The sequence below is a fragment of the Scophthalmus maximus genome, chromosome 18 (genome assembly GCF_022379125.1).
Source record: "Scophthalmus maximus strain ysfricsl-2021 chromosome 18, ASM2237912v1, whole genome shotgun sequence".
Classification (NCBI taxonomy): Eukaryota; Metazoa; Chordata; class Actinopteri; order Pleuronectiformes; family Scophthalmidae; genus Scophthalmus; species Scophthalmus maximus.
The window spans coordinates 19,402,501-19,427,456 of record NC_061532.1 but is presented as its reverse complement, the minus strand read 5'-3'; the positions used below and the strand labels follow the sequence as shown (position 1 = coordinate 19,427,456).

General features: G+C 50.2%; 1 protein-coding gene and 1 long non-coding RNA gene across 6 annotated transcripts in view; one reads left to right on the top strand and one right to left on the bottom strand.

The window, feature by feature from the left end:
• col12a1b (collagen, type XII, alpha 1b) overlaps positions 1 to 24,956 on the top strand; it is a 98,133-nt gene that overhangs the window by 60,812 nt on the left and 12,365 nt on the right. For all 5 annotated transcript variants that reach the window (XM_047328581.1, XM_047328579.1, XM_047328578.1 and 2 more), the window contains 21 exons: positions 21 to 150; positions 2,449 to 2,591; positions 6,226 to 6,355; positions 6,443 to 6,585; positions 8,381 to 8,510; positions 9,071 to 9,190; positions 9,402 to 9,548; positions 9,906 to 10,022; positions 11,223 to 11,375; positions 12,749 to 12,823; positions 13,065 to 13,204; positions 13,322 to 13,445; positions 13,544 to 13,687; positions 13,773 to 13,937; positions 14,021 to 14,059; positions 14,147 to 14,285; positions 15,124 to 15,266; positions 16,128 to 16,237; positions 20,121 to 20,279; positions 21,508 to 21,585; positions 24,617 to 24,703. In XM_047328581.1, coding sequence (XP_047184537.1) covers positions 21 to 150; positions 2,449 to 2,591; positions 6,226 to 6,355; positions 6,443 to 6,585; positions 8,381 to 8,510; positions 9,071 to 9,190; positions 9,402 to 9,548; positions 9,906 to 10,022; positions 11,223 to 11,375; positions 12,749 to 12,823; positions 13,065 to 13,204; positions 13,322 to 13,445; positions 13,544 to 13,687; positions 13,773 to 13,937; positions 14,021 to 14,059; positions 14,147 to 14,285; positions 15,124 to 15,266; positions 16,128 to 16,237; positions 20,121 to 20,279; positions 21,508 to 21,585; positions 24,617 to 24,703 — 2,616 coding nt within the window. The remainder of the gene's footprint in view (positions 1 to 20; positions 151 to 2,448; positions 2,592 to 6,225; positions 6,356 to 6,442; positions 6,586 to 8,380; positions 8,511 to 9,070; positions 9,191 to 9,401; positions 9,549 to 9,905; positions 10,023 to 11,222; positions 11,376 to 12,748; positions 12,824 to 13,064; positions 13,205 to 13,321; positions 13,446 to 13,543; positions 13,688 to 13,772; positions 13,938 to 14,020; positions 14,060 to 14,146; positions 14,286 to 15,123; positions 15,267 to 16,127; positions 16,238 to 20,120; positions 20,280 to 21,507; positions 21,586 to 24,616; positions 24,704 to 24,956) is intronic.
• On the bottom strand, positions 8,397 to 9,511 carry LOC118290017. The gene is made up of 3 exons (XR_004786314.2): positions 9,372 to 9,511; positions 8,972 to 9,215; positions 8,397 to 8,554 (listed from the first exon to the last, which is right to left on the bottom strand). It is a non-coding gene; the product is annotated as an uncharacterized LOC118290017 (long non-coding RNA).

The following is a 24,956-nucleotide window of genomic DNA, read 5'->3' as shown; positions in this document are numbered from 1 at the left end:
TTGTGTTTCTGCGTAAACAGGAGCAGGTGTCGGGCGGCACCACCAACACCGTCCTGAGGAGCCTGCTGTCGGACACGCCCTACACCGTGACCGTGGTCCCGGTTTACCCCGAGGGAGAAGGTCTGCGACAGTCCGACAAGGGAAAGACACGTGAGTCCTAGACCCGCAGACACTCGTTGCAAAAGCAACTAGTGTATCTCAACTTCCATCACAACCTTCTTCTTTTCTTCTGTGGTTTATTAGTGAATATTTGCAAACAGCAAACTTGTGCATTTGTTACGTCCGACAGCGGAGGTATCGGACGTATCGGAGGTATCGGAGGTATCGGAGGTATCGGAGGTATCGGAGGTATCGGAAGTATCGGAGGTATCAGAGGTATCAGAGGTATCAGAGGTATCAGAAGTATCGGAGGTATCAGAGGTATCAGAGGTATCAGAGGTATCAGAGGTATCAGAAGTATCAGAAGTATCAGAGGTATCGGAGGTATCGGAGGTATCGGAGGTATCAGAGGTATCAGAGGTATCAGAGGTATCAGAGGTATCAGAGGTATCAGAGGTATCGGAGGTATCGGAGGTATCGGAAGTATCGGAGGTATCGGAGGTATCGGAGGTATCGGAGGTATCGGAGGTATCGGAGGTATCGGATGTATCGGATGTATCGGATGTATCGGAGGTATCGGAGGTATCGGATGTATCGGAGGTATCGGAGGTATCGGATGTATCGGATGTATCGGATGTATCGGAGGTATCGGATGTATCGGATGTATCGGAGGTATCGGAGGTATCGGAGGTATCAGAGGTATCAGAGGTATCAGAGGTTTTCAGCGGAGAGTCGACAGCTTGATGACGTGTGACAGGTGATGACCTCTGAAGATGAGCTACAGCAGGAGAAGGTCACAGGTCGCTCAGATAACACAAGTGAAAAAGCTTCACGTTAATGCGTCTCTCCACACTAAATTGACACAAGACCAATGTTCCGTGTCCTGAAGTGAACTGCAATCGAGTTGCTCCTCGTCCTCAGCAACACCAGCTCCCAGGTGAGCGTCAGTGGAAAAACTACTGTCATCTGCACAATCAGCCAAAAGCCCTGAACCCGCTCCGAGAGCGGAGGAGTCGACCGAGGAGCTTCTTCTCAAAGTGATTGATCTGGTGAAATAAGAGACTTTAAAACTCCTGTTGGCAGCTGACGAGTCTGGAGGAAAGAGACTCAGACGGGATCCTTCATGTGTGTGTGTGTGTGTGTGTGTGTGTGTGTGTGTGTGCGCGTGTTGGGTTTGTTTCTGCCCACACAAGTCTCCGTCAGCAGAAAATTCGTCCTGGTTTTTAAATCTGAACGCAGCGAGTGAGATTCCTCCGACAGCCGCAGTGCAGCAAACAGAGACGATGTGAAAATGTCTTTTAAAGTCGAGTCACGATAGTGTGGAGCTCCGTGTTCTGTCGTCCAGATATGACCTGATGTGTTTTAAAGGACATTTTGTGGAAAGTTCATGTTCGTCAAAAAGTTATTCATCACCCGACTGTTACAGTTGGATAGAGGATGTAGATTCAGATTCTATCGACGGAGTTTTTATTATGAAACCAACATGTCGGCTGATGTATTCTTTTGTCAGTGATGCCTAAAGCTGCGTTCACAGCAAACGCAAAGTCAATTTAAAGATGCCAACGGTTGGATTTGTTTGTTGTTCTCCGTCTTCATCAACCGTAAAAAGCCGAACGCGGTCCTCGGCTTGAGGAGCTCGTGTCTCAGGCTCCGTGAGGCAGCGACTCTTTGGCAGGTCCTGTGTGAGCGAGACGTTACCGACCTGATTTTTCAGTTTGACTGTTTTTCGCCTCAGGAGGAGTTTGTCACATTCCGAAAACAAACCGATGAATCATTTCTGTTGCTGCAGCCGAACGATGAATAAAACAGTATCAGACCGGTGTTACATCATCGTCTCTCCAAAGGATCGGAGCTCGTGTTGTTCCTGGACCACAGAAGTAAAACGTCCTGACAGATCCTGTCCTCTGGTTTCTTCTCTTGAAGCTATTGAGTGATGATTTTGGAGGCTTCTTTTTATTTCTTCTTCTTCTCATTGCATCTATTGTTTTCTTCTGATTGAGTAAAGCTCCAAACAGCGGGAGGACGTTCACATCTGGTTTGGGACTGTGCTGCCTCCTCGTACAGTACCAAATGACTGTCTGCGCTTGAGTCTGATGGATCTTGTGTCTCTGAAAAGACAATTTCATGTTTAGATGTCACAAGACGACACTGTTTCAATCCCAAACTTCACTGGATTTCTGAGAAATCAGTCGTCGAATTTGAAAATAAAAAAACCTCCGTCGATCTCAAGTGCTGAGATGAGACACACTCGGAGACGAGCGCTTCCTTTTTTCACGTCCCGTCGACACTCCCTCCCTCCTTCCTCTCCCACTTCACTTTCTCTTAACCTCTGTGACCTCTCCCCCGCAGTCCCGCGCACGCCACCCAGGAACATCCAGGTGTACAACCCCACCCCCAACAGCCTGAACGTGCGCTGGGAGCCGGCCACGGGCCAAGTGCAGCAGTACCGGGTGGCGTACTCCTCCCTGACCGGGACCAGAGCCCCAGAGTCCGTGAGTATGACTCTCTCTCTCTCTCGCCCTCTCTCTCTCTCTCTCTCTCGATCTCTCTCTCTCTCGCCCTCTCTCTCTCTCTCTCTCTCGATCTCTCTCTCTCTCGCCCTCTCTCTCTCTCTCTCTCTCTCTCTCTCTCTCTCTCTCTCTCTCTCTCTTCGGCTGTTCAAACACAAAACCTCATTAGTTGCAGAATTTGTCCCCGGGGGGCAGGTGGAGGAGGAGGAAGTAGAGGAGGTGGAGGAAGGAGAGGAGGTGGAGGAGGAGGAGGAGGAGGAGGAGGAAGGAGAGGAGGTTGAGGAGGAGGAGGAGGAGGAGGAAGGAGAGGAGATGGAGGAGGAGGAAGGAGAGGAGGTGGAGGAAGGAGAGGAGGTGGAGGAGGAGGAGGAGGTGGAGGAGGAGGAGGTGGAAGGAGGAGGAGGAGGAGGAAGGAGAGGAGGTGGAGGAGGAGGAGGAGGAGGAGGAGGAGGAGGTGGAGGTGGAAGGAGGAGGAGTAGGAGGAAGGAGAGGAGGTGGAGGAAGGAGAGGAGGTGGAGGAAGGAGAGGAGGTGGAGGTGGAGGAGGAGGAGGAGGAGGAGGAGGAAGGAGAGGAGGTTGAGGAGGAGGAGGAGGAGGAAGGAGAGGAGATGGAGGAGGAGGAGGAGGTGGAGGAGGAGGAGGAGGTGGAGGAGGAGGAGGTGGAGGAGGAGGAGGTGGAAGGAGGAGGAGGAAGGAGAGGAGGTGGAGGAGGAGGAGGAGGAGGAGGAGGAGGTGGAGGTGGAAGGAGGAGGAGGAGGAGGAAGGAGAGGAGGTGGAGGTGGAGGAGGAGGAGGTTGAGGAGGTGGGTGGAGGGTGGAGGTGGAGGTGGAGGAGGAGGAGGAGGAGGAGGTGCCTGGAGGGTGGAGGTGGAGGAAGAGGAGGTGCCTGGAGGGTGGAGGGTGGAGGGTGGAGGTGGAGCTGGTTTCCCCTCCGAGCTCACGTGTCCCGGCTCACGGGGATTAGAGCAGAAGAATTTAGGTCCAGAAATAACAAACCCTGACATGTTATTAGACGGTTATTAGAATCGTGCTCGTGGGATCAGATAATGAATTTTTGTGTTGTGAATCAACTTGTTGGATGTTCGTGCCTCCAGGAGACAGAGATAAGTGAAATTACATTGGGGGGAAAAATAAAATATATAATTACCTCTCGATTGTGTTGCTTGTTAAAAGATAATAAATCTGATATCACTGCAAAGAAGAAGGTGTAGACCCGGATCACAAGACTCACTTTATACTTGACTCAATAAAAAGAAAAGCCTTGTTACAGAAGGTGGAGACAGAAAGATGACACACGTCTGTCTCAAAATTCTATTTGGTTCGTGGTTGTTTAAAGTTTTATGACTCGGACTTGTTTTCAGACTTGTAGGTCTCGACTTGGACTTAACAAAGTTTTGCCTCTTGACTCGTTTCCTGACAGAAGACTTTATATTAGACTCTTCAGACTTTGTGATCTGACTTGGCTCTTCACTTGGGTCTTATAGGTCTTGACTTTATTGACTTGAGGCTTTACTTCAGATCGGAAGGTCTTGACTTTGTTTTTGACTTTGGACTAGTTGAGACTTGAAGATCTTGACTTTGGACTTAACCTGAAGATTTGACTTGTGTCCTGACTGAAGACTTTATAATCTGACTTGGCTCTTCACTTGGACTTACGGGTCTTGACTTTATTTGAGACTTGTCTTGACCTAACTTGGTTCCTGCAGCCTAAGACTTGAAGGTCTTGACCTGGGAATCTTTGTTCCTCTTCTTTTTAGTCTTGACTTGGCGCCTCACCTGCTTCTTGGCTGGGGACTCGTTGGCCTTTAGCTTTACTGTAAATACTGAGTGTGGATGATACACTGATAATAAATGGCCAGTAAGAGTAGTGACATTATTAAACCAGTGAAACCACTGGGTCGGTTTAGTCCACAGAAAGAAACAAACAGGTGGTCCGTGTTTTGGTCATTTGTTTCAGTCACTGTTGGTTTTGATGTTGCACAGATGGTCGCGCCGCAGCAATTATGGTAATATGGAAATCATGACTTGTCAGATTTTTGCATCTTTCCGTCAGCACAGATTTCACGCACCAGTGCAAATGTCTGGACTGCAGGCTTAGAAAAAGACCAAATTTATTTCCCCACAAAAATGTTGAACTCTGTGACTGATGCCTGGAAGCGAGCGAGCACATCTGTGACTGTGCGGTGGAAGTTTTCTTCTGGCCCGCGAGCTGCTGCGATGATTACGATCGACTTTGATGATGCTGTTAAGCGAACAGCGTTTTATTGTTTATTATCTTGTGCAGTTCTTTTTCACTTTTCGCTTTCAATCTACTTCGATTGCCTTTTGATTTTTTACTTTGGTTCACCGAATTCACCAACTCTTTAAAGAGCGATTCAGTATAATCAAGCTCAGACTGACGACGTGTCGACTGCTGTGAGCATTTCAACCAACAAGAGAATCAAATGTGCTGATACATGAGTAGAAACAGCTAAAATAACAAAGTCAAACAAGTAAACCTTTATGTGGAAAACCAAAAATGACGCCCATAAATGATGGTTGAGCATCTCGTCCTCAAACCCTGGACATTGATCCGCCGCTATGAGCACACGGCTTTGACAACTGGCTGCAGCGATTCACTGCCATTCAGCCACAGAGGCTGGAGACTTGTAGGCCTGACGGTCCGTGAGCTGCACTGCGAGCGTTGGCATTGGAAGATAACGTTTTTAAGGTGTTACCGAAGTCGTTCGGCTTCATGAGAAAAACTTCCTCTTTGGGAGATTGAGATTTAACTCCAGGGACGTCGGGGATACAGTAGTTCACAATCAGAGGGTTGAGCTTTGTCCCGGATTTGCAAACTACCAATCGATTCTTATCGCCGCGTCGTGTTCGACGGACGAGCTCGTCGCCAGACTCCCACTTTGCCTTGAATAACCTCCGTCCTCGAGTGGCTGCGGCACTTTATCATTTGATCGCCACAGTAAATGCAAACCCCACTCAAAAGACGTTTAACTACGCAGGAGGATCTGGGAGCTTCAGCTCAACCCGCGAGCTAATGGGGATGTGACTCCAGGCCAGTAGCCGTGAATCTCCACCTCATCGCAGAAGAACCTATTTGGTGGTCCGTCGTGCCAGAAGAGATTCGCTTTAACCCAAACAAAAGCTCTCGCTGAGGATAGAGTTGAGTTCAAACGGCAGATATATTTCCACTGATGTAATGGGCCCCAGATATTTTTATGGCCCACAAACCGGCTAAAGAGCGGAGCAATGGATACCGTGATAATCCCAGTGACAGGAGATGCTCTGCAGTCATCTGAGCCGACGACAGGCCGCCGCGCTCTCCAGCCGCTTCGCAGCAGAAACTGTTTATCCGTCAGGCCACTCACCCAATGAGTGATTTGTTTGGCGTCCAACCTCCTGTGCCTTTGTTAGTGTTTGAGGGAAACTTTGGCAGCGGGAGACAACTGGATATGGGATGAGCAGTGAGGTCATTATGTACATTATCGCTGCCAGATCTCTCTGCAATGCATGAAGAGGCACATGGAACGAGGCAGAGTCTCCCCGCCGCGGCTGTCAGGATCATGTATCTGTATATATATTTATATTTATATTTATGTATATCTTTCCTCTGTTAAAAGGTCCTGGTTCCAGGAAATATTCACAACGGCTTCCTGGACAACCTGATCCCGGACACTCCCTACTCGATCAGCGTCTCGGCTCTGTACGCCGACGGAGACGGATCGCCGGTGACCGGCAACGGCAAAACACGTGAGTTCACGACGACCTCATGTCAACAGTGTCAACGAACAGCAGTTTCACGCGTGTGTTAATGATGTGAGGTGTTTTGCGTTGCAGTGCCGCGCGGCGGTCCCAGGAACATGCGCGTGTTCGACGCCACCACCAGCACGCTCACCATCGGATGGGACCACGCGGAGGGGCCGGTCCGGCAGTACAGGATCGCCTACGCTCCCATGACCGGAGACCCCATCTCCGAGTTTGTAAGTGTGCCGACGCCGTTAGAGACGACCGACATCATCACGTATCAAATGTAGCGGTGGGGCACGAGACCTGGGCGAGGGGGGGCCTCTTGTGTCGAGCAAAGTAGGACCTGTCGGCCGTTCCGTTTTCGGAGGCTCCTTCATTCCCCACACCAGATAGAAATAGTCCACCGTAGACCAGATGGTCTCATTTTGGTTCGCGGTGACGTAGACCACGCCCACAAGGAGGCGGTCCCTGAATTTCAGTGAGACATTTATGGTTTAAACAAATATTTTTTCTCCTTTTGCTGTATTTATTATGGAACATGTGAATTAATTTGACCTTGTGACTTGGACAAAAAGAAATATTCCGTCTTCAACAGATCAGAGATTCTTTTGAAAAAAATTCAGTAAATGAAAATGAAACTGAAATATTTGTAGCTGTATGTAAAAAAAAGCTTATTTCACACTTGAACTTTTGCATTTGAGCGATAATGAGAGATGGTTTTCCAGTACTGATGTTTTTTTGTTTTGTTGGGGATAAATGTTTCAGATAACCTCTTGATAAACTCTCGTCGTCCTTCCTTCTCTGTGATGTTCCGCTCAAACTATGCGCTGAAGTCACATCTCCGGATTCCTCTTGGCCCGTTCAGGTTGTTAATCAGCGATTAGGGAGAATAATTACAGACTCGGTTAAACAAACGGTGCAATTTGGGCCATATTAACATTATTAATAGTCCTGAATAACGTGTTGGACCCCGCGCGGAGGGCGGAGACGGACCAGCTGCTCTTCCCCCGGCCTTGTTAGTGAAGCACCTGTTGTCTGGGCCGAGACGGACGGCGATGAAAGGAATTCTGCGGAACCAATAACCACTTATGAATACAGATAATTATGACAAGTGAGCATCTGCAAGCAATAGAGGAGGTTTGTGTTTGTACACAGAGTCCGTAATCCAAGTGAACGGCAATTTTCTGCTTCAGGATTCTGGCTAAACCAAACCTTCCTGTATATTAGGGAGGGTTCTTCTCAGGCAATGGGAAACAGGTTGGACGTACTGTACTGATGAAACACCAAAAACCTTCTCAGTTCCTCAACAGTTTCAAACTCTAACTGGGTCGATGTTGTGGTTGTATTTATAGATCAGTGGAAGAATTTCACACGTTTTATTGGAAAGATACGAAAACTCATGACATGTTAGCAGTGAAATATAAAGTATTTACAGTTTAACACAAAACCAAACCACTGTGCGACCAGGAAGACTTTCGTCTGCGCCACAGGAAGTCATAGACACACAAGCGAAGAAGAAAAAAAGGAAAAGGAAAAGTCACACAGCCCACACTCACTTTTCAGAAGCTCCCAGTTCATCACAACACTGATGTAAACACAAAAACCAAAGAAACAGTCAAAGCGATGAACGTCCGTCCGTCCTGTCAGCGAGCAGATGTGTGAGAACTGACGTGTGTGTGTGAGAGAAACACATGGAGGAAGTTGTTGAACTAACTCTTCTCATGTGCCAGAGACGAGCAGAGAGTCAAAGAGCCGTCGCGACGCATTTCTAGAAACAAGCTGCTGTTTGTGTCTGTGGTGAACCTGCGAGTGTAAACAGCATCATGATGGTGTGAAACCTGTTCCCCCTCCTCCTCTTCCTCTTCCTCCCCCTCCTCCTCCTCCTCCTCCCCCTCTTCCTCCTCCTCCTCCTCTTCCTCTTCCTCCTCCCCCTCCTCCCCTCCTCCCCCTCCTCCTCCTCTTCCTCTTCCTCTTCCTCCTCCCCCTCCTCCTCCCCCTCCTCCTTTTCCTACTCCTCCTCCTCCACAGACTGTGGTTCCTGGAAACAGAAACAACGCCATGCTGCAGAATCTGCTGGCCGACACGCCGTACAACATCACCGTGGAGGCCGTGTACGCCGAGGGGCCGGGAGGCTCGCTCAACGGGAACGGACGCACAGGTGAGGGAGGCCACGGACGAAACGCTGGTCCGCTCTCCAACCTGCTGCTGAGGAGAGAGGGAGGAGAGAGAGGGATGAGAGAGAGAGAGAGAGAGAGAGGGAGAGAGAGGGAGGGAAGAGAGAAAGAGAGAGGGAGGAGAGAGAGAGGAGAGGGAGGAGGGAGAGAGAGAGGAGAGAGAGAGGAGAGAGAGGGAGGAGAGAGAGAGAGAGAGGAGAGAGAGGGAGAGGAGAGGGAGGAGGGAGAGAGAGAGAGAGGGAGGGAAGAGAGAGAGGAGGAGGAAGAGAGAGAGAGAGGGGCGAGAGAGGAGGAGGGAGGAAGATGAGAGAGAGGGAGAGGGAGAGGAAGATGAGAGGAAGAGGAGGGAGGGGACAGAGAGTTAACAATGTTAAAATCGAGCGTCTATCTAAACCACCTCAGACTAAATCTTTAAACGTTATAAAAGTCGATTTGTGACAACGACCTGTTCCAGTTGTTCCAGTTCCAGATGTTGTAATCCTGACGTTCACACGTCAGATTGGTGAAGTTGTCTGTGACACCTTGTCCCTCCTCTCCGTCACAGTCGGCCTGCTGAGCCCCAGGAACCTCCGCGTCTCGGACGAGTGGTACACCCGCTTCCGGGTGTCCTGGGACCCGGTGTCGGCTCCGGTCCAGGGATACAAACTGATGTACTCTCCTCAAGGTGAGTGGTACAGTCAGAACACACTCTGAAGAAAGAAAAGGAAAAGGATGATTTTCTTGTTACGACCCCAATCCAATGAGAATTGATTTTATTTTTCAGCAACAGTTTAAATCATCTGTACGAAGACTTTTGTTCTTTCACTGTTTCGTGGAATCAGCCGCTGCAGTCATTTGTTTCTCACCTTGTCTTCCGTTGTGTTGCGTTACCGCAGGCACGGACCGCTACGTGGATTTCTTCGTGGGCGACGTGGCATCCTACACGCTGCACAACCTGCAGCCCGGAACCACCTACGACGTCAAAGTGATCGCTCAGTACACCGGCGGCCTGAGCGCGCCGCTCGCCGGAGCGGGAACCACACGTACGTACAGGAACCGAGCGACGAGACCAACGGACGAGTCATTTATCAAGATGTTCTGACGAAAAAGGACAAATCAGGGAACGTCGCTACGCAGTCACCAGACTATAATGAGGTTCAACAGGAGTATTTCCTGTAGTTGAAGTTTGGATTTTAAACCTGGATTTAAGGTTTAAAGTTAAGATTAAACCTTGACTGTTGACTTGGGACGTGACTGTAGTAAGTACATTTGAAAAGGGTTGGTAGACCTGGAAGACTCGGAACCGATCGACATCTCTGTGGGACTTCTATTTGAGACCTGAGAACCATCTGGAACCTTCATCAGCGCCGATCTGACCTTTGACCCTCTCTTCTCTGCAGTTTACCTGAACGTGACCAACATCGAGACCTACAACGTCGACCACGACACCTTCTGCGTCAAGTGGACGGCTCACAGGGCGGCGACGTCCTACCGCATCAAACTCAACCCCGTGCACCGTAAGTCTCCTCCGGTCGCCCGTCACGTCGCCGCCTCCTTCCACCGAACCAGAGGAACAGGAAGTGCGACGCGCAGGGCGACACCTGTGGGTTGTAGCCTCTCGGCAGCACGGTAACGTTTAGCAGTCGGATCCTGGTGGAAGGAGACTCCACGTATATCGTACCTCCAGAGGTCTACACTTTCTTCCCCTCACCCCTCAGGGAGTGTTTATTTCCAGGACCTTGTGATTAATCCTCGAAGCACGATGGAACTTTTGGCCGGGTACCGAAAGCGGCCGACCACCAACCGTTAAATGTGTGTGTGTGTGTCGGTCTGCAGAGATTTACATTCTCACATTCTTTCCAATCACCGCCGGGTCTTTGATTCCCATCTGGTTCGGATTCACACCTGCATGCAGGGTCATAGCAGCTGGACAACAGGGGAAGAGGGCGTCAATATTTAAACATGTACGTGGTTATCATCCGCCTGTAGTGGGGTCGCCGTGACGCGCTGCCAGAACAAATATGTGTCTGCTGGCGTGAGGCAGATGTTGGGTCGGAAATCAGTTTGAGGCAGCGGACGAGTCCACTGCTGGTCCTCCAGTGGAAACGGAGACGAAAGAATTTCCAACGAAAGAATCGTGGAAAATCCGGCTGAAATGTTTCAGGGGTTATTTCTGGTCAACATCACTCACTGTTTGAATCTCTGTGTATCTTCCGTCGTGATAGATGAGGGCCACTGTTCTGGAGTCTTTGAGTTTTCCCAAACGGTCCGATGAGGCGACCTCATCATGACTAGTTGACGTTACCGAGGCTGGTCTCCGAGGCTCGTCTCCGAGCGCGCTCTGTCGCTGGATTCTGTCGTTTATGGAGTTAAAAAATGACGAAACCCCGGTTTTTAACAGTGGGTTACGCTGCGAAGTGGCCTCATCGTGTGCACGCCGGCGTCTGCGCGGTAAACACGCCTGTTGTTTGTTTGCCCTGAGCCAAGCGCATAGTCCAAATAGGAAAAACCTCATTATGAATTTATCACTGCGCAGCCACGCCAGAGATGTAAACACTTCCCCGGAGGAGTCGGACGTCGGCTCCGCTCGTCACGGACACGTTGACCAGGAGGTTTGAGTTTTTGAAGGGACATCTTTTATTTTCCTCCGATAGCAACAAAACACATGGAGATCTCCAGACGTCTGACTGATCCAGTTTGTTGTGTTCTGTCTGCAGCCTCCAGTAAAGGACAGCAGGAGATCACCATCCCCGCCGGCCTGCCTCAGTACTGCTTCGACGGCCTGTCCCCCGACGCCCTGTACACAGCCACCGTCTTCGTCCAGACGCCGAACCTGGAGGGACCGGGCGTCAGCGCCAAGGAGAGAACACGTACGTGCACCGGACACAGCATCTGCTCAAATGAAACTATTGCATGTTAGAGGTTTTTTCATCAAGACGAATTATTATTTGTGAAAAATGTCAAAAAAGATCCACAATGTTAAAGAAAGAGATGGATTTTCTTATTTGGGATCCGTCGCCTCCGTCCGGAATTTAATGGATTCATCCTTCCACCAAGTTTACTGGACAGACAGACAGAGAGAGAGACAGTTGGAGAGACAGAGAGTGAGACAGAGAGAGACAGAGAGAGAGACAGAGAGAGACAGAGAGAGAGACAGAGAGAGAGACAGTCGGAGAGATGGAGAGAGAGACAGAGAGAGAGACGGAGAGAGAGACAGACGGAGAGACACACAGACAGACAGACAGACAGACAGAGAGACAGAGAGAGAGACAGACAGACAGACAGACAGAGAGAGAGAGACAGAGAGAGAGAGACAGAGAGAGAGAGACAGAGAGAGAGAGAGAGACAGAGAGAGAGACAGAGAGAGAGAGAGAGAGACAGTTGGAGAGACAGAGAGTGAGACAGAGAGAGACAGAGAGAGAGACAGTCGGAGAGATGGAGAGAGAGACAGAGAGAGAGACGGAGAGAGAGACACACGGACAGACAGACAGACAGAGAGAGAGACAGACAGACAGACAGACAGAGAGAGAGAGACAGAGAGAGAGAGACAGAGAGAGAGAGAGAGAGAGAGAGACAGAGAGAGAGACAGAGAGAGAGAGACAGAGAGACAGACAGACAGACAGACAGAGAGAGAGAGACAGAGAGAGAGAGACAGAGAGAGAGAGAGAGAGAGAGACAGAGAGAGAGAGAGAGAGACAGACAGACAGACAGACAGAGAGAGAGAGACAGAGAGAGAGAGACAGAGAGAGAGAGAGAGAGAGAGACAGAGAGAGAGACAGAGAGAGAGAGAGAGAGACAGAGAGACAGTCGGAGAGATGGAGAGAGAGACAGAGAGAGAGACAGAGAGAGAGACAGAGAGAGAGACAGACGGAGAGACACACAGACAGACAGACAGACAGAGACAGACAGACAGAGAGACAGAGAGAGAGACAGACACACACACAGACAGACAGACAGAGACAGACAGACAGACAGACAGACAGACAGAAGGTAATAACGTACATCTCGTCTTCAGTCACAGACAAGATGAAGTGAAACTTTCGATTTGTAAACGCCGTCGTTCTGTGTCGAACACGAAGCAGCGTTTAGGAATCGCTCTCCTCCAGGTCCCGTCGCCTCAGTTACCTCATCGCTCCGGAGGACGGATCCAAAACAATGACTTCACCGCTCACAACATGTTTACTGTCGCTCTGTATTCATTACAAATATACTGACGGTTTGTGTTTGTGTGTTTCTCCCACAGTGGTGAAGCCAACCCCAGCTCCGACGCTCCCTCCGACTCCGATGCCGCCGCCCACCGTCCCCCCCGCGTGGGCAGGTAATCAGTGACGCCACAGTCCAATTGTGATCTGCTACTACTACTGTGTATATACATAATAATACAATACAAGATAGATTCTATGGAAACTACTTTGTCCCGCCACAGTTTCATAATGATAAGAAAACCGGACCTTAGAGCCTGAAGTGTTTCTGAATTACCTTCAAACATATTTACATTTTATTCTTTTCTATAATAAGAATATGAGCAACAGAAACAAACACTTGTTGTCTCGCCGCAGTTTGCAAAGGTGCCAAAGCCGACGTGGTCTTCCTCATCGACGGCTCCTGGAGCATCGGCGAGGAGAGCTTCACCAAGGTCGTGCAGTTCGTCTCCAACGTGATCTCGGCCTTCGACGTGGTCGGACCCTCGGGGATGCAGGTTCGGATTTCAGCGAGCGTGGAGAATCTGTTGTTGTTAATCTGTTAGCGGAACAGCCGAGTTCTTTTCTTCTAAACTAGACGCTCACTTGGGCGACGTGTCTTTTTTTCCCAACAGGTGTCGTTTGTGCAGTACAGCGACAACGCGAAGACCGAGTTCAGGCTGAACGCTTACCAGGACAAAGGCGTCGCCATGTCGTCGCTCCATCACATTCGCTACAGAGGAGGAAACACCAAGACAGGTTCGATCAGTCGCACGTCATCTGTCCCGGCGTCTGACGTCTGAAACAATACGAGCTCCTCTCATGATCACATCCTTCCTCTGCGTCTGTGGAAACAGGAGTGGCCCTGAAACACACCTACGAAAAGGCCTTTTCCTCGGAGAATGGAATGAGGAGGAACGTGCCCAAGGTCGTCGTCGCCATCACAGACGGACGATCTCAGGACGAGGTGAAGAAGAGCGCCGCCAGTCTGCAGCACGCAGGTAACGGACGTCGACCAGCAGCTCGCGACACAAACGTCACCTGCCGCTTTGTGTCTGACTTGTGTTTGTGCGTCGCGTCCTCAAGGCTACAGCGTCTTCGCCATCGGAGTCGCCGACGTGGATTTCGTGGAGCTGCAGGAGATCGGCAGCAAACCCAGCGACAGACACGTGTTCATCGTGGACGACTTCGACGCCTTCGACACCATCAAAGAAAACCTCATCACCTTCATCTGTGAAACCGCGACGTCATGTGAGTTCTGCGGCGACGAGCTTCTCGCAGCTTTTGTCCACGACTTTGTTGTGAAACGTCTTTTTTGGTTTCTCGCTCCGCAGCCTGTCCCTTGATTTTCCTGAATGGGTTCACTTCACCGGGTGAGAACGCACACACCACTTATTTGACAAGAACTGTAAAACGTCTGCAGTTGATTGTCACGTGACGAGCGTCTGATTGTGTTCCAGGCTTCCGGATGCTGGAGGCGTTCAACCTGACGGAGAAGACCTACGGTTCCGTCAAAGGCGTCTCCATGGAGCCCGGCTCCTTCAACAGCTACGCGGCCTACAGACTCCACAAGAACGCCTTCCTGACGCAGCCCAGCACGTGAGTCTCACATCAAACACTCTGGTCTCGTTACAAAACCGGCTCAGTGGATCTGCCAAGAGGTCATGACGGAGCCGCGGAGTCGAGACGGAGTCGAGAGGTCATGACGGAGTCGAGAGGTCATGACGGAGCCGCGGGGTCGAGACGGAGTCGAGAGGTCATGACGGAGTCGAGAGGTCATGACGGAGCCGCGGGGTCGAGACGGAGTCGAGAGGTCATGACGGAGTCGAGAGGTCATGACGGAGCCGCGGGGTCGAGACGGAGTCGAGAGGTCATGACGGAGTCGAGAGGTCATGACGGAGCTCCTCTCTGACACAACTGAACTCGAGTCTATTGACGCCGGCCACCGTCCAGCTCCGCGTCTCATGTCCAGAACATCACAAAGTGGCGGAAAACAGCTGGAGTCCTGACTGTTGACTTTCCAAAATGTGTAGTTTTGGAAGGAGGAGACGGATGGGAAAACCTCCTGCTCTCGTACCACCAATGACACGGGGCGGAAAAAGTTGCAATTTTCTTTTTCCAAATCCTTTTTTTTGAGAGTAGTTATTAATATTTTATTGGTGAACAGTGTGACACAGCTGTTCACACTCACGCGTGGCGCTTGTCGCTCGAACGTCACGACGACATCATCGAATCACCATAGCTGGCTGTCGTGATAACGCGCCGTGCGACGGGTTCGGCAGCTGCCTCCGCCTCCTCACGCAGAGATTCTTTAATCTTTAAATCAGTCATTCAAATCTGTCTTTGTGCTCTTCACATGTTCTCTCTTTGATCACAGTTGAATGGTCATAAGCCCAGTGAGTCCAGCGTGTCGTCTCTCTTTGTGTCTGGTGAACAGGGAGATCCACCCGGACGGCCTCCCCCCGGCCTACACCATCATCCTCATGTTCCGCCTCCTCCCCGACTCCCCCAGCGAGGCCTTCGACATCTGGCAGGTGTCAAACAAGGACCACCAGCCGGAGACCGGCATCACCATCGACCGTGAGTATCCTGATGTGTGTGCGGGAGGAAACGATGGCGAGTGCATGTGGAGCAGCCGGGCCTCGTTGCGTCGCGTCTGATCCGGAGCGCGGGCCGAGCGGAGTGATGCGGCCGTGCCCCTCCGGCCCGTAGAAGACGGAGCCGGGTTCGTTCACCTCAACAATCCTTCCGCTCTGTCGTCGTCCTCCGGGCTCAGCTGGTTCTGGTAAAGCCTCTCGGTTCCGGTCTGTCAAGCAGGAGCCTCCCGCAGAAACCCTCTGGTGTCCGTCACCATCTCTGAGGCTTCAGAAGCTCCAACGGCCTTTTGTCCAAAGCGACTTACAATCGTCACTTTATGACCGGGAATCGAACCCCGAGCTGCTGTACCAAAGTCAGGGGTGTCACCCGCTAAATATACCAGCTGCGACGCTTCAACAAGACACTTTCAAACGTTCTCGTCAAACAGATCAGAACTTTTGGGAACGTGTCGCACTTCGAGCCGAAATCTTGATTTGTTCGTTAAACGTTTATCTGAGTCTCTGGTGGGAAACAGAATCCAGACTTTCTCCCTCACAGAGTGAAACAACACTGAACTCTATTGAAACCTTGAATCACCAGCTGCTCTGGAAAAAGTGCAAACGCAGCAGAGACTCGTCTTCGTGTGTGATTTTGATTTGGAGTCCGCGGAGCCGCTCTGATGTTTCCAATCGACATCTGAAAAGACCAGAAATTAACTTGAAGGTTGTTGGATGTTTTTCAGGAACAAAGCACAAAGAACAACAACTCACAAAGCAGAAAGTTGTGCCTCAGTAGCGTAGCATGTTTTTTATTATCTGATAATATTAGAGCCACTCATCACGTGATGTTTCTTCTGTCTCTCAGCCTCCAGTCAGACCGTGTCCTTCTACAACAAGGACGAGCGCGGCGAGACCCAGAGGGTCGCGTTCGACGACCGCCAAGTGAAGAGCATCTTCCACGGAAGCTTCCACAAGGTAAAGGACGCTGAGGCCTCAAGTCTTTCCAGAGATGAAGCAGTGGAACAGCTCACTTTGTGCGTTTGTTGGTTTTGAAACGACAGATTGAAAAGTGAACGGAGCGGAAAGTCCAAGATGGAACAGACCAAATGTGTTGTACATCGCAGGCGGAGTTGTGTCGGCGCAGACGGACCAGATGGTCCTCGGCAGCTCGGGGGGAGGTCGGCCTCCATCATCTGCCTCCGTCATCTGCCTCCGTCCATCTCCTCTCTCTCCCTCTCTCTCTCTCTCCTCCCTCTCATCTGCCTCCATCATCTGCCTCCGTCCATCTCCTCTCTCTCCCTCTCTCTCTCTCTCCTCCCTCTCTCACCTCCCTCTCTCCTCCCTCTCTCTCCTCCCTCTCTCTCCCCCCTCTCTCTCCTCCCTCTCTCTCCCCCCTCTCTCACCTCCCTCTCTCCTCCCTCTCTCTCCCCCCTCTCTCTCCTCCCTCTCACCTCTCTCTCTCCTCTCTCTCCCCCCTCTCTCACCTCCCTCTCACCCCCCTCTCACCCCCCTCTCTCTCCTCCCTCTCTCTCTCTCCTCTCTCTCCCCCCTCTCTCTCCTCTCTCTCCCCCCTCTCTCACCTCCCTCTCACCTCTCTCTCTCCTCCCTCTCACCTCTCTCTCTCCTCCCTCTCTCTCTCCTCCCTCTCTCCCCCCTCTCTCTCCCCCCTCTCTCACCTCCCTCTCTCTCTCTCCTCTCTCTCTCTCCTCTCTCTCTCTCCTCTCTCTCCCCCCTCTCTCCCTCCCTCTCTCTCCTCCCTCTCTCACCTCCCTCTCACCTCCCTCTCTCTCTCTCCTCTCTCTCCCCCCTCTCTCTCTCTCTCTCCTCTCTCTCCTCTCTCTCCCCCCTCTCTCTCTCTCTCTCCTCTCTCTCCCCCCTCTCTCCCCCCTCTCTCCCCCCTCTCTCACCTCCCTCTCTCTCCCCCCTCTCTCCCCCCTCTCTCTCTCTCCTCTCTCACCTCCCTCTCACCTCCCTCTCTCTCTCTCCTCTCTCTCCCCCCTCTCTCTCCTCCCTCTCTCTCTCTCCTCTCTCCCCCCTCTCTCAACTCCCTCTCTCTCCTCCCTCTCTCACCTCCCTCTCACCCCCCTCTCTCTCTCTCCTCTCTCTCCCCCCTCTCTATCTCTCTCACCTCCCTCTCTCTCCTCCCTCTCTCACCTCCCTCTCTCTCCTCCCTCTCTCTCTCTCCTCTCTCTCCCCCCTCTCTCCCCCCTCTCTCCCCCCTCTCTCACCTCCCTCTCTCTCCTCCCTCTCTCTCCTCCCTCTCACCTCGGCTGACTGGAAGTCGACCCCAGGGGACTTTTAGCTGCTCTGATTGACCTCCCAGCATGCATCTGTGCGCAGGGAGGCGTTGGAGCTGGTCTCTGTGAGCGATGTGTAATAACAGTGGAGTGGAGGCTCCTGGTGATGTGGACGTCATTCATCATGTGACTTCTCTCTTCCAGTGGCAGAAAGAGGGAGATTGTTTAGTTCTGAGTTGATCTTCGACAAAAGACACAAAAAGACGACTTCTTCTAAAAAAAACAAAAAAGCCCAGATGGGATTAAGATTCATCCAGTCAGGACCAAATAAAAATTAAAAGAAGTCCCACACATGTTGTTTATTCTTCGTCAGATGTGATCAAATTATTGGGACACTCAAAGAGAAAGTGATAGAAGTAGAATTGGTCCTCCCTCGTGTTCGGCTGTAAACCCCAGTAGCTGCCTGATGGCTTTCATTTTCATGTTCTCGTCCATGTTCTTGGTTCATGTTTCACCGTCGCAGACACTTCAGACAAACCTCTGAATAATGGACAGGACGTGAAGATTTAAATGTCTGTTCAAATACGCTGGCGAACGTCGACGTCTGCTCGAACGCGACGGCGGCTTCTCCGTGAGCCGATGACGGCGTCCGCCACATCGCCCCGTCGGACCTCGGCTGCTCTCTGATTCCTCTGTGATCCTCAGAAGCAGCGCGGTGAGGCCTCGTTCTATTGTCACCGCAGTCAAATGAAACTCCAGGCAGAGCGTAAAGTGGAAGACGAGGGAACTTCCTCGTCCCACTGACCTGAGGTCAAAGGAAAACCTCGGTCTGCAGCGAGGGGAGGACGAACATGTGGGCGTGTCCAGGAACATGCCCAGCGTGCCTGAGGAGCCCGTGAAACACAACTCAGTGATCAGGCTTGTTCATTAGTGTTCGACACCAGAAGGAATGAGGAATAAACATACAAATCTAGTGTTTGCTGTACATCAACGGAGCCTGAAAAGTATCTGACAGTTTCTTCAGGCCCGTTTACTTTGGCAGACAATCGCCGACCTCTTCCTCCGTGTATCAGTTTCCTGATACCAGTGTCGGAGGAGAATCATTGGCTGCTTCACTTTGACCTCTGACCACTGGTACTGGCTTTTAAAACCAGTGTCCTGTGACGAGTGGATCCTGTAGAAAGTGTTGACTGGTACCTGCTGACTGAGCATCAGACGGCTCTCGCCGCGCTGGACGCCTCCGCGCGTCTGCGGTCTGTTGAACTTGCCCCCGTGCGTTTCCGTAGATGCTGGCTGACCGCAGGCGGCGAGCCCGCGGCAGCTGGACTCCCTCCGACCACACGGGCCCTGGCTCACCACAACATGACATCATGAGGAGACGCAGATTCCTCTGCTCCCTCTTCAGTTAGCAGGGCTTCTTGTGGTCGCAGCAGAGGGATTGTTTCAAAAGTCTCCTGGCTGCAGTTTGTTCACATGAACCGACCGGATCAGCTGCGTCGAGCACTGGACTGCATGTGGATCGACTAGTTTTCTAAACGGTTCAAAAGGAGTTCACTGTAAAACTTATTCACGATTAACCATCACAACCCAAAAAATTCGTGGGGGTGGTGACAGCGGCTGAAAGCCTTGGCCGCGGAGACGGGAGGATGGAATTCAAATCCCTCCTCGGATGTTGGAGCGAGGGCGAGACAGGACGCTTCAATGACTCACTTTCACAAAGGGGTGTTAGGAGGCAGGACGGGGCGGGGCTAGCAGTACAAGGACAGGTAGAAGGGTAGAGGTGCGCTCACACCAAACTCAACACAAGTTTTTCCTGCGATGAGATGAAACGTTCACAGTCGATGCAAAGATGCGAGTAGATGCAAATAACGCGAAGGTGCGAAATTCACATCGTTATTTGCGTGATGCGTTGTGGCAATGAAACAAATCAGCGTTGAGATCGCCCCCTTCTGTCAGCGACGTCCTGACGTTGGGAAAATGGCGGATGAAACTTATTTCCTACTACTGAGCTTTTTGACACGAGCGAGTAAGAGAATGTGAAGTATGATCCAGAACCCTTAATGTTTCCTCTCGATTGGTAATAAAACAGTAGTTAATGCTAACGTTGGCATATAAAGCGCCTTCTTTTCTGGAAGATAGAATCTACGGTGACAGAGGATTAGTGTTTGGGGCCTTTAGCATCTTTAAATAGTTGCACACGACAACGACCCGTTGACCCGACAAGGTGATGAAGTGACTCTGAACTCCGGGAACTAGTTCGAGGATCGCAGCTCCGTGTGGGTTCAGTCTCTCCGTTGGTCCAAACCTTCATTTCCCCGCTCTCTTCTTCGGCAGCGGTGATGTTCGCTGCGATGGAGCGTTTCTTCTTTGTGAATGAATGGAAAAGCAGCGCTGGTTTTCCTCTGTGCGAGCGCTCTCACATTCCAGCAGCGTTTCAATAAACAGAGCTCCAGCTCGGCCTCCACCGCCAGACTCCGCACAACCTAATAATTTGCAGGCCATCGGGATAAGAACCAGACTCAAGACTTGGTCGTGGAACAAAGAATGCGCCAATAAAATCTGCTCTTCTTTTTCTTTTTTTTCCCTCTTTCTCTCTCCCTCCTTTCTCCTTCTCTCTGAAGCTCCATGTCCTGGTTTCATCCACCAGCGTCAAACTGCGGGTCGACTGCCAAGAAGTGGCTGAGAAGGAGATCAAGGCTGCTGGAAACACGTCCAGCGATGGCTACCAGGTTCTGGGCAAGATGTCCAAGTCCATCGGCTCCAAGGGAGAATCTGCAACCGTAAGTGGATTCTGAGTCCGCAGAGGAAGAGTGAACGTTTACACTGTGAATGTTCAAGGATTTTGAAGGTATTTGTCTTTAATTCGCATTTTGGAAGTCTAGAGTTTAAATGATATGTTGCTGTCACGAGGAGGATTACATCTGGAAACTACTGCAACATGTTGAATGTTTCCAATTTACCTTGGAGATTTGGTTATTTTATATTTTACAGCATATTTTTGTGAAACACTACAGAAAAAATGTAAAAAGTAAAAGAGAAAAGGTTTGTACAAATAAAGCCTGTTTATAACATTAGCAAGCATCGACCTGGAAATAGAATCTACTAAACTGGTCAAACTGGAGAGAACAACACCTTCTGATTATGTTTTTGAGTAATTGTTAATCAAAAATAATAATTTTATGATCACGTAAGCAAAAGAAAAGCGTCAAAAGTTAAAACTGAGCAGCTGAAACGTGTACATTTTTGTCCAGTTTCGCTTTTTTAAAAATGACAAAATTGTTGCAAATTGATTTTGTGTCCTTCGAATAATCGTTGCAGTTCCAGTTTTTCATTATTCTCATATTATTCTTAAAACTTCTGATCAACGGCAACTGTAAGCGTCGCTGCTAATTTCAGCATAATGACGCCACGTTCGCTCGACTTGATTGGTCCCTCAGGTGAATGAGTATCTACCAGTATGACTGTCAACAGCTTATTAGTGTCACTACACATCAACTACAGACAACAACAGACATTAGCTACACAAACATTTAGACTATAAAGAAGGAACATCTTCATTTCTTTAGCTATAGTTAAAGCTGTACGTTCACCGATATGCAGACGACACTGCGTCTTCTCTTTACATGTGTCACACACAAGTGACCGACATCCGCAGAAAATTATTTTAAAAAAACGTGTTATTTAATTTATATAAAGTTAAATCAGTTTCTCAGCTGGTCGCTCGTGTGTGAGGCTGAGCACAGAGTGTTTCCCGACCTCAGCAGTGAAGTGGGAGAATCAGGACTTGATCTTTATTAAAACGAAACATGAAAATAATTCACGTTTCTGCAACCGACTGGGACTGAATGTTAATCCGTCTACATGGCTGCAGTATGAGACACTTCCTCTTACGGGACTCGTCTGTGCTCTGTTGGTCTGCGGGGACTAATGGGGGGGTTGGGGGCGGTTCACACCAGTGTACCACAACATCGTTTCCATGTTCTGTTGTTTTCTCCTCTCCTCGAACAGTTCCAGCTCCAGATGTTCGATATCGTCTGCAGCTTGGCCTGGACCAGCAGGGACAGATGCTGCGACCTCCCGTCTATGGTAAGAGAAATCCTGCACCTCCACGAAACGTGGACACTGAACGTTTTAGAACTCAGCGCACCTTGTGTGTACGAACTCGACCAGAACCTCCAGCCGCTTCTTTAACCTGCAGACAACAGCTGTACGATAACGTCAAACTCTTCCTGGAGCTTTTGGCCTGAAGACTAAAGATTTTCTTCTCTGATAAAACCTTGAATTCAGCCTCAAGAAGAATCTAAACATCTGAGGACATGTGCTTTCAATGCAAATGTTGTTATTTAACCTCAAAGTAAAGAAACGGTTGAAGAAGATGGAACAAAAAACAAGACAGTATTTTACTTCCTACTCATCGTCCTGGGATTATTTCTTCATCCTGAGCGTTTATTTCCTGTTTCTATTTGTTTTAAATAGATGTTTGCTTGTCTCCCTTTTTAGCTGATTCATCGTCCTCTCACAGAAAACCATCAGGCCATCTGGCTTTTTCTCAAACATTCTTTTTGAAAAGAAGAAGACATCCAGACAGGATTTGGTTTTGGCGACGCGAGTATTTGCGGAAGTATTAGCGGCCTCCCGAGAGTGAAAAAGAGCAGACGGCCGTGTTTGTCCTGTAACACACACTTGTCCGGAGTGTGTGTGTGTGTGTGTGTGTGTGTGTGTGTGTGTGTGTGTGTGTGTGTGTGTGTGTGTGTGTGTGTGTGTGTGTGTGTGTGTGTGTGTGTGTGTGTGTGTGTGTGTGTGTGTGTGTGTGTGTGTGTGTGTGTGTGTGTCTTTTCGACTTCGAGAAACTAGAAACTATGAGTGGAGCTCATATCTCGAACCGAGGAATTCTACCGAGCTGAACCAAATCTCACACACTCATACATATCACTACAATTAATATGTCTATTAAAAAAATCAAGATCAGTGAATTATTCCCTGGAAAATCTGTAAAAATGTCACCTTTTCGTAGTTTTTGCATAATCCTTATTCTGGCAAACAGACGAACGAACAGGGGTGAAAACGTAACCTCCGTGCTGGAGGTAATAAACGGTATAATACTGTATGATATTAACCTGAACATCAACAAGATGTGTCATATAATACGACACAGAATGAAGAAAAGGTTTCGTACAACGTATCGTCGTCCATCTTTCACATTTTACTAACTCAACTTCAGTGTGAACCAGAAATCAGATGAGTTCCCTGTACAAGTTAATCATAACGGAAACAGATGTGGAGAAGTGATGTGCTGCAGCACGGCCACCGTGAGAAGAGAACAGAAGAATAGTATGGAAGAAAAATACACAACTATAGACGGAAACCGTCCTCTCGGTCTTGGTCCGTCCTCCCCACACACGAAGCGTTCGTGCAGCAGCAGCAGCAGCGTGAGGATTTAAATGTTGCTCAGCAGCTGGACTCTGGCCTTTCTCAGAGAGAACTTCCAGCGGAGATCTCCAGAGACGCCGCTGCAACAAAACCCCGCTTTGTCTGAGCGCAGCAGCGGCACGTCTGCAGTCGGGACGTCCAACAGCTTTTTGGAAAAGGATTCCAACTCTGGATTATTATCTGAATTGCTGCGGAGCGGCGACAGAGCTCAGCTTGATTGGGCCGGCTCAGCCCCAAAAACATTTTGTTAAATGGTCCAAATTGAGGCGATCGGCGTGGAAATCCCCAGCAGGAGGGAGAGAGAGCAGGAGTCTGACGTCCCTGCGGAGCTGAACGTCTACAAACAAGTCCAGGGCGTGTTTGATTTAAAGACCCCCCTCCGATTAGAATCCAGTTCTTAACCTCGTTACCGTCTCCATATGCTGGATGTTATTCTACATGATATCAGACGCGCCGTGAGCCACATCATCAGCCAACACCACGCCGAGTGTTTCCACCTCGTGAGGCTCGGACCCGAGGAACCCATCCCCCGTCAGTTTACAGGATGGGCCTCCGCATATATTTTGAAAGCAAAGTTATGGAACGTAGCCGATCCCAGATCCCAGTCAGCCGGGAGCAGGTCGTCACCCCGTCACAGGGACGGACTGGAACTCAGCGGAGCCCAACAACCTGTTTATTGTATCAAGTTCCCTGAATCCTTCTCTGGGGAATCGGCCCAAAACACAATTCCTGGTTCGCCCCTTTCGTCCAGATCCGGAGATTCACTGGATTCTTTCCGGCTCCACGTCACATCCTTCCAGCAAGTTTCCTTGAAATCCCTTCAGTTGTTTTTTTTCGCATAATCCTGCTCCCGTGATCTGAACGATGTGGAGGAGGACGTACGTCGCAGAGCGAAGGAACCGATCCCGTCCCGTTGTCGGGAGGAGCTTTCCAGACCTCTGATGTCCCTCGTTTGTCCGTAGACGTTACAAGACGTATCGGAGGAGAAGCCACCAGAAGCTCATTCATTGGTCTTTTGAAAGTTAGCTCACATCGCGCGGCGAACAACGGAACGACGAACTCCTCATTGAAACATGGAGTTCAACCCACCAACCCTTCCCGCTGTGAGGCGACGGTGCCAACCACTGCACCACCGTGACACCCAGTCCAAAACCAAACAGATACTAAATTCAATAAACAGCGTAATTCCCCTCCGTCCTGGAGGCTCATTGTTTTTTCCAAAACCATTTTCATAATCACTTAATTTCCTCATCGCGCTGAAATCTCTGAACCGGAAAATCTTCCCACTCTGCCTTTTGTAAAACATCCCCCAGGGAGCGTTCACCGCCTCCCACAGATGTGTTCTGCTGCTCCGTCGTCGAGGCCTCGCAGCTGAGAGATGAAAGTCTTGGCTCGGCTCTTTGATGAACCTACATGAACGTTGTGTGCACTGACCTCCGCGGCAGCTCTGGGAAACATTAGTGAGTCGGGAGGCGTTCGGGGACAGAGCGAGCACCCGGCAGCACTCTGTCCTCGAACGCCTCGTCAGGACGCCCGCTCGCAGCTTATGTCGGGGCCCGTTAATGTTTTTACACTTTGAACCGTAGGAATCGTCTGCTGCGGATGAGACGTTGAACACTCGCCGATGTTTCCTCTGTGTTCACTTGATGTTGACTGACGTCCAACTGTCTGTTTCCTTCTCCGACAGAGAGACGAGCTCAAGTGTCCGTCTCTGCCCAACTCCTGCACCTGCACCTCGGAGGGCTCCGGGCTCCCGGGGCCTCAGGGGCCCGTGGTAAGAAGAACCGCCTCAGCTTGTCCATACACTCCTTGTGTCTCTGTGCGTCCACACAGTCGTAGTCAGGAGTCTACAGCTGGCGACTGTGACACTGGAGATTCATTCAGATCAATAGTCAATCTTGAATGTTTCAGTATTTTCAACGTCGACCGAGTGTTTCAGTTTCCTGAACTGAAGCATGACGACGTGAACGAGGCCACGAGCAGTTCAGGGTCGACACGTGTCGAGCTTCTTTGAAAACGTTTTTCTG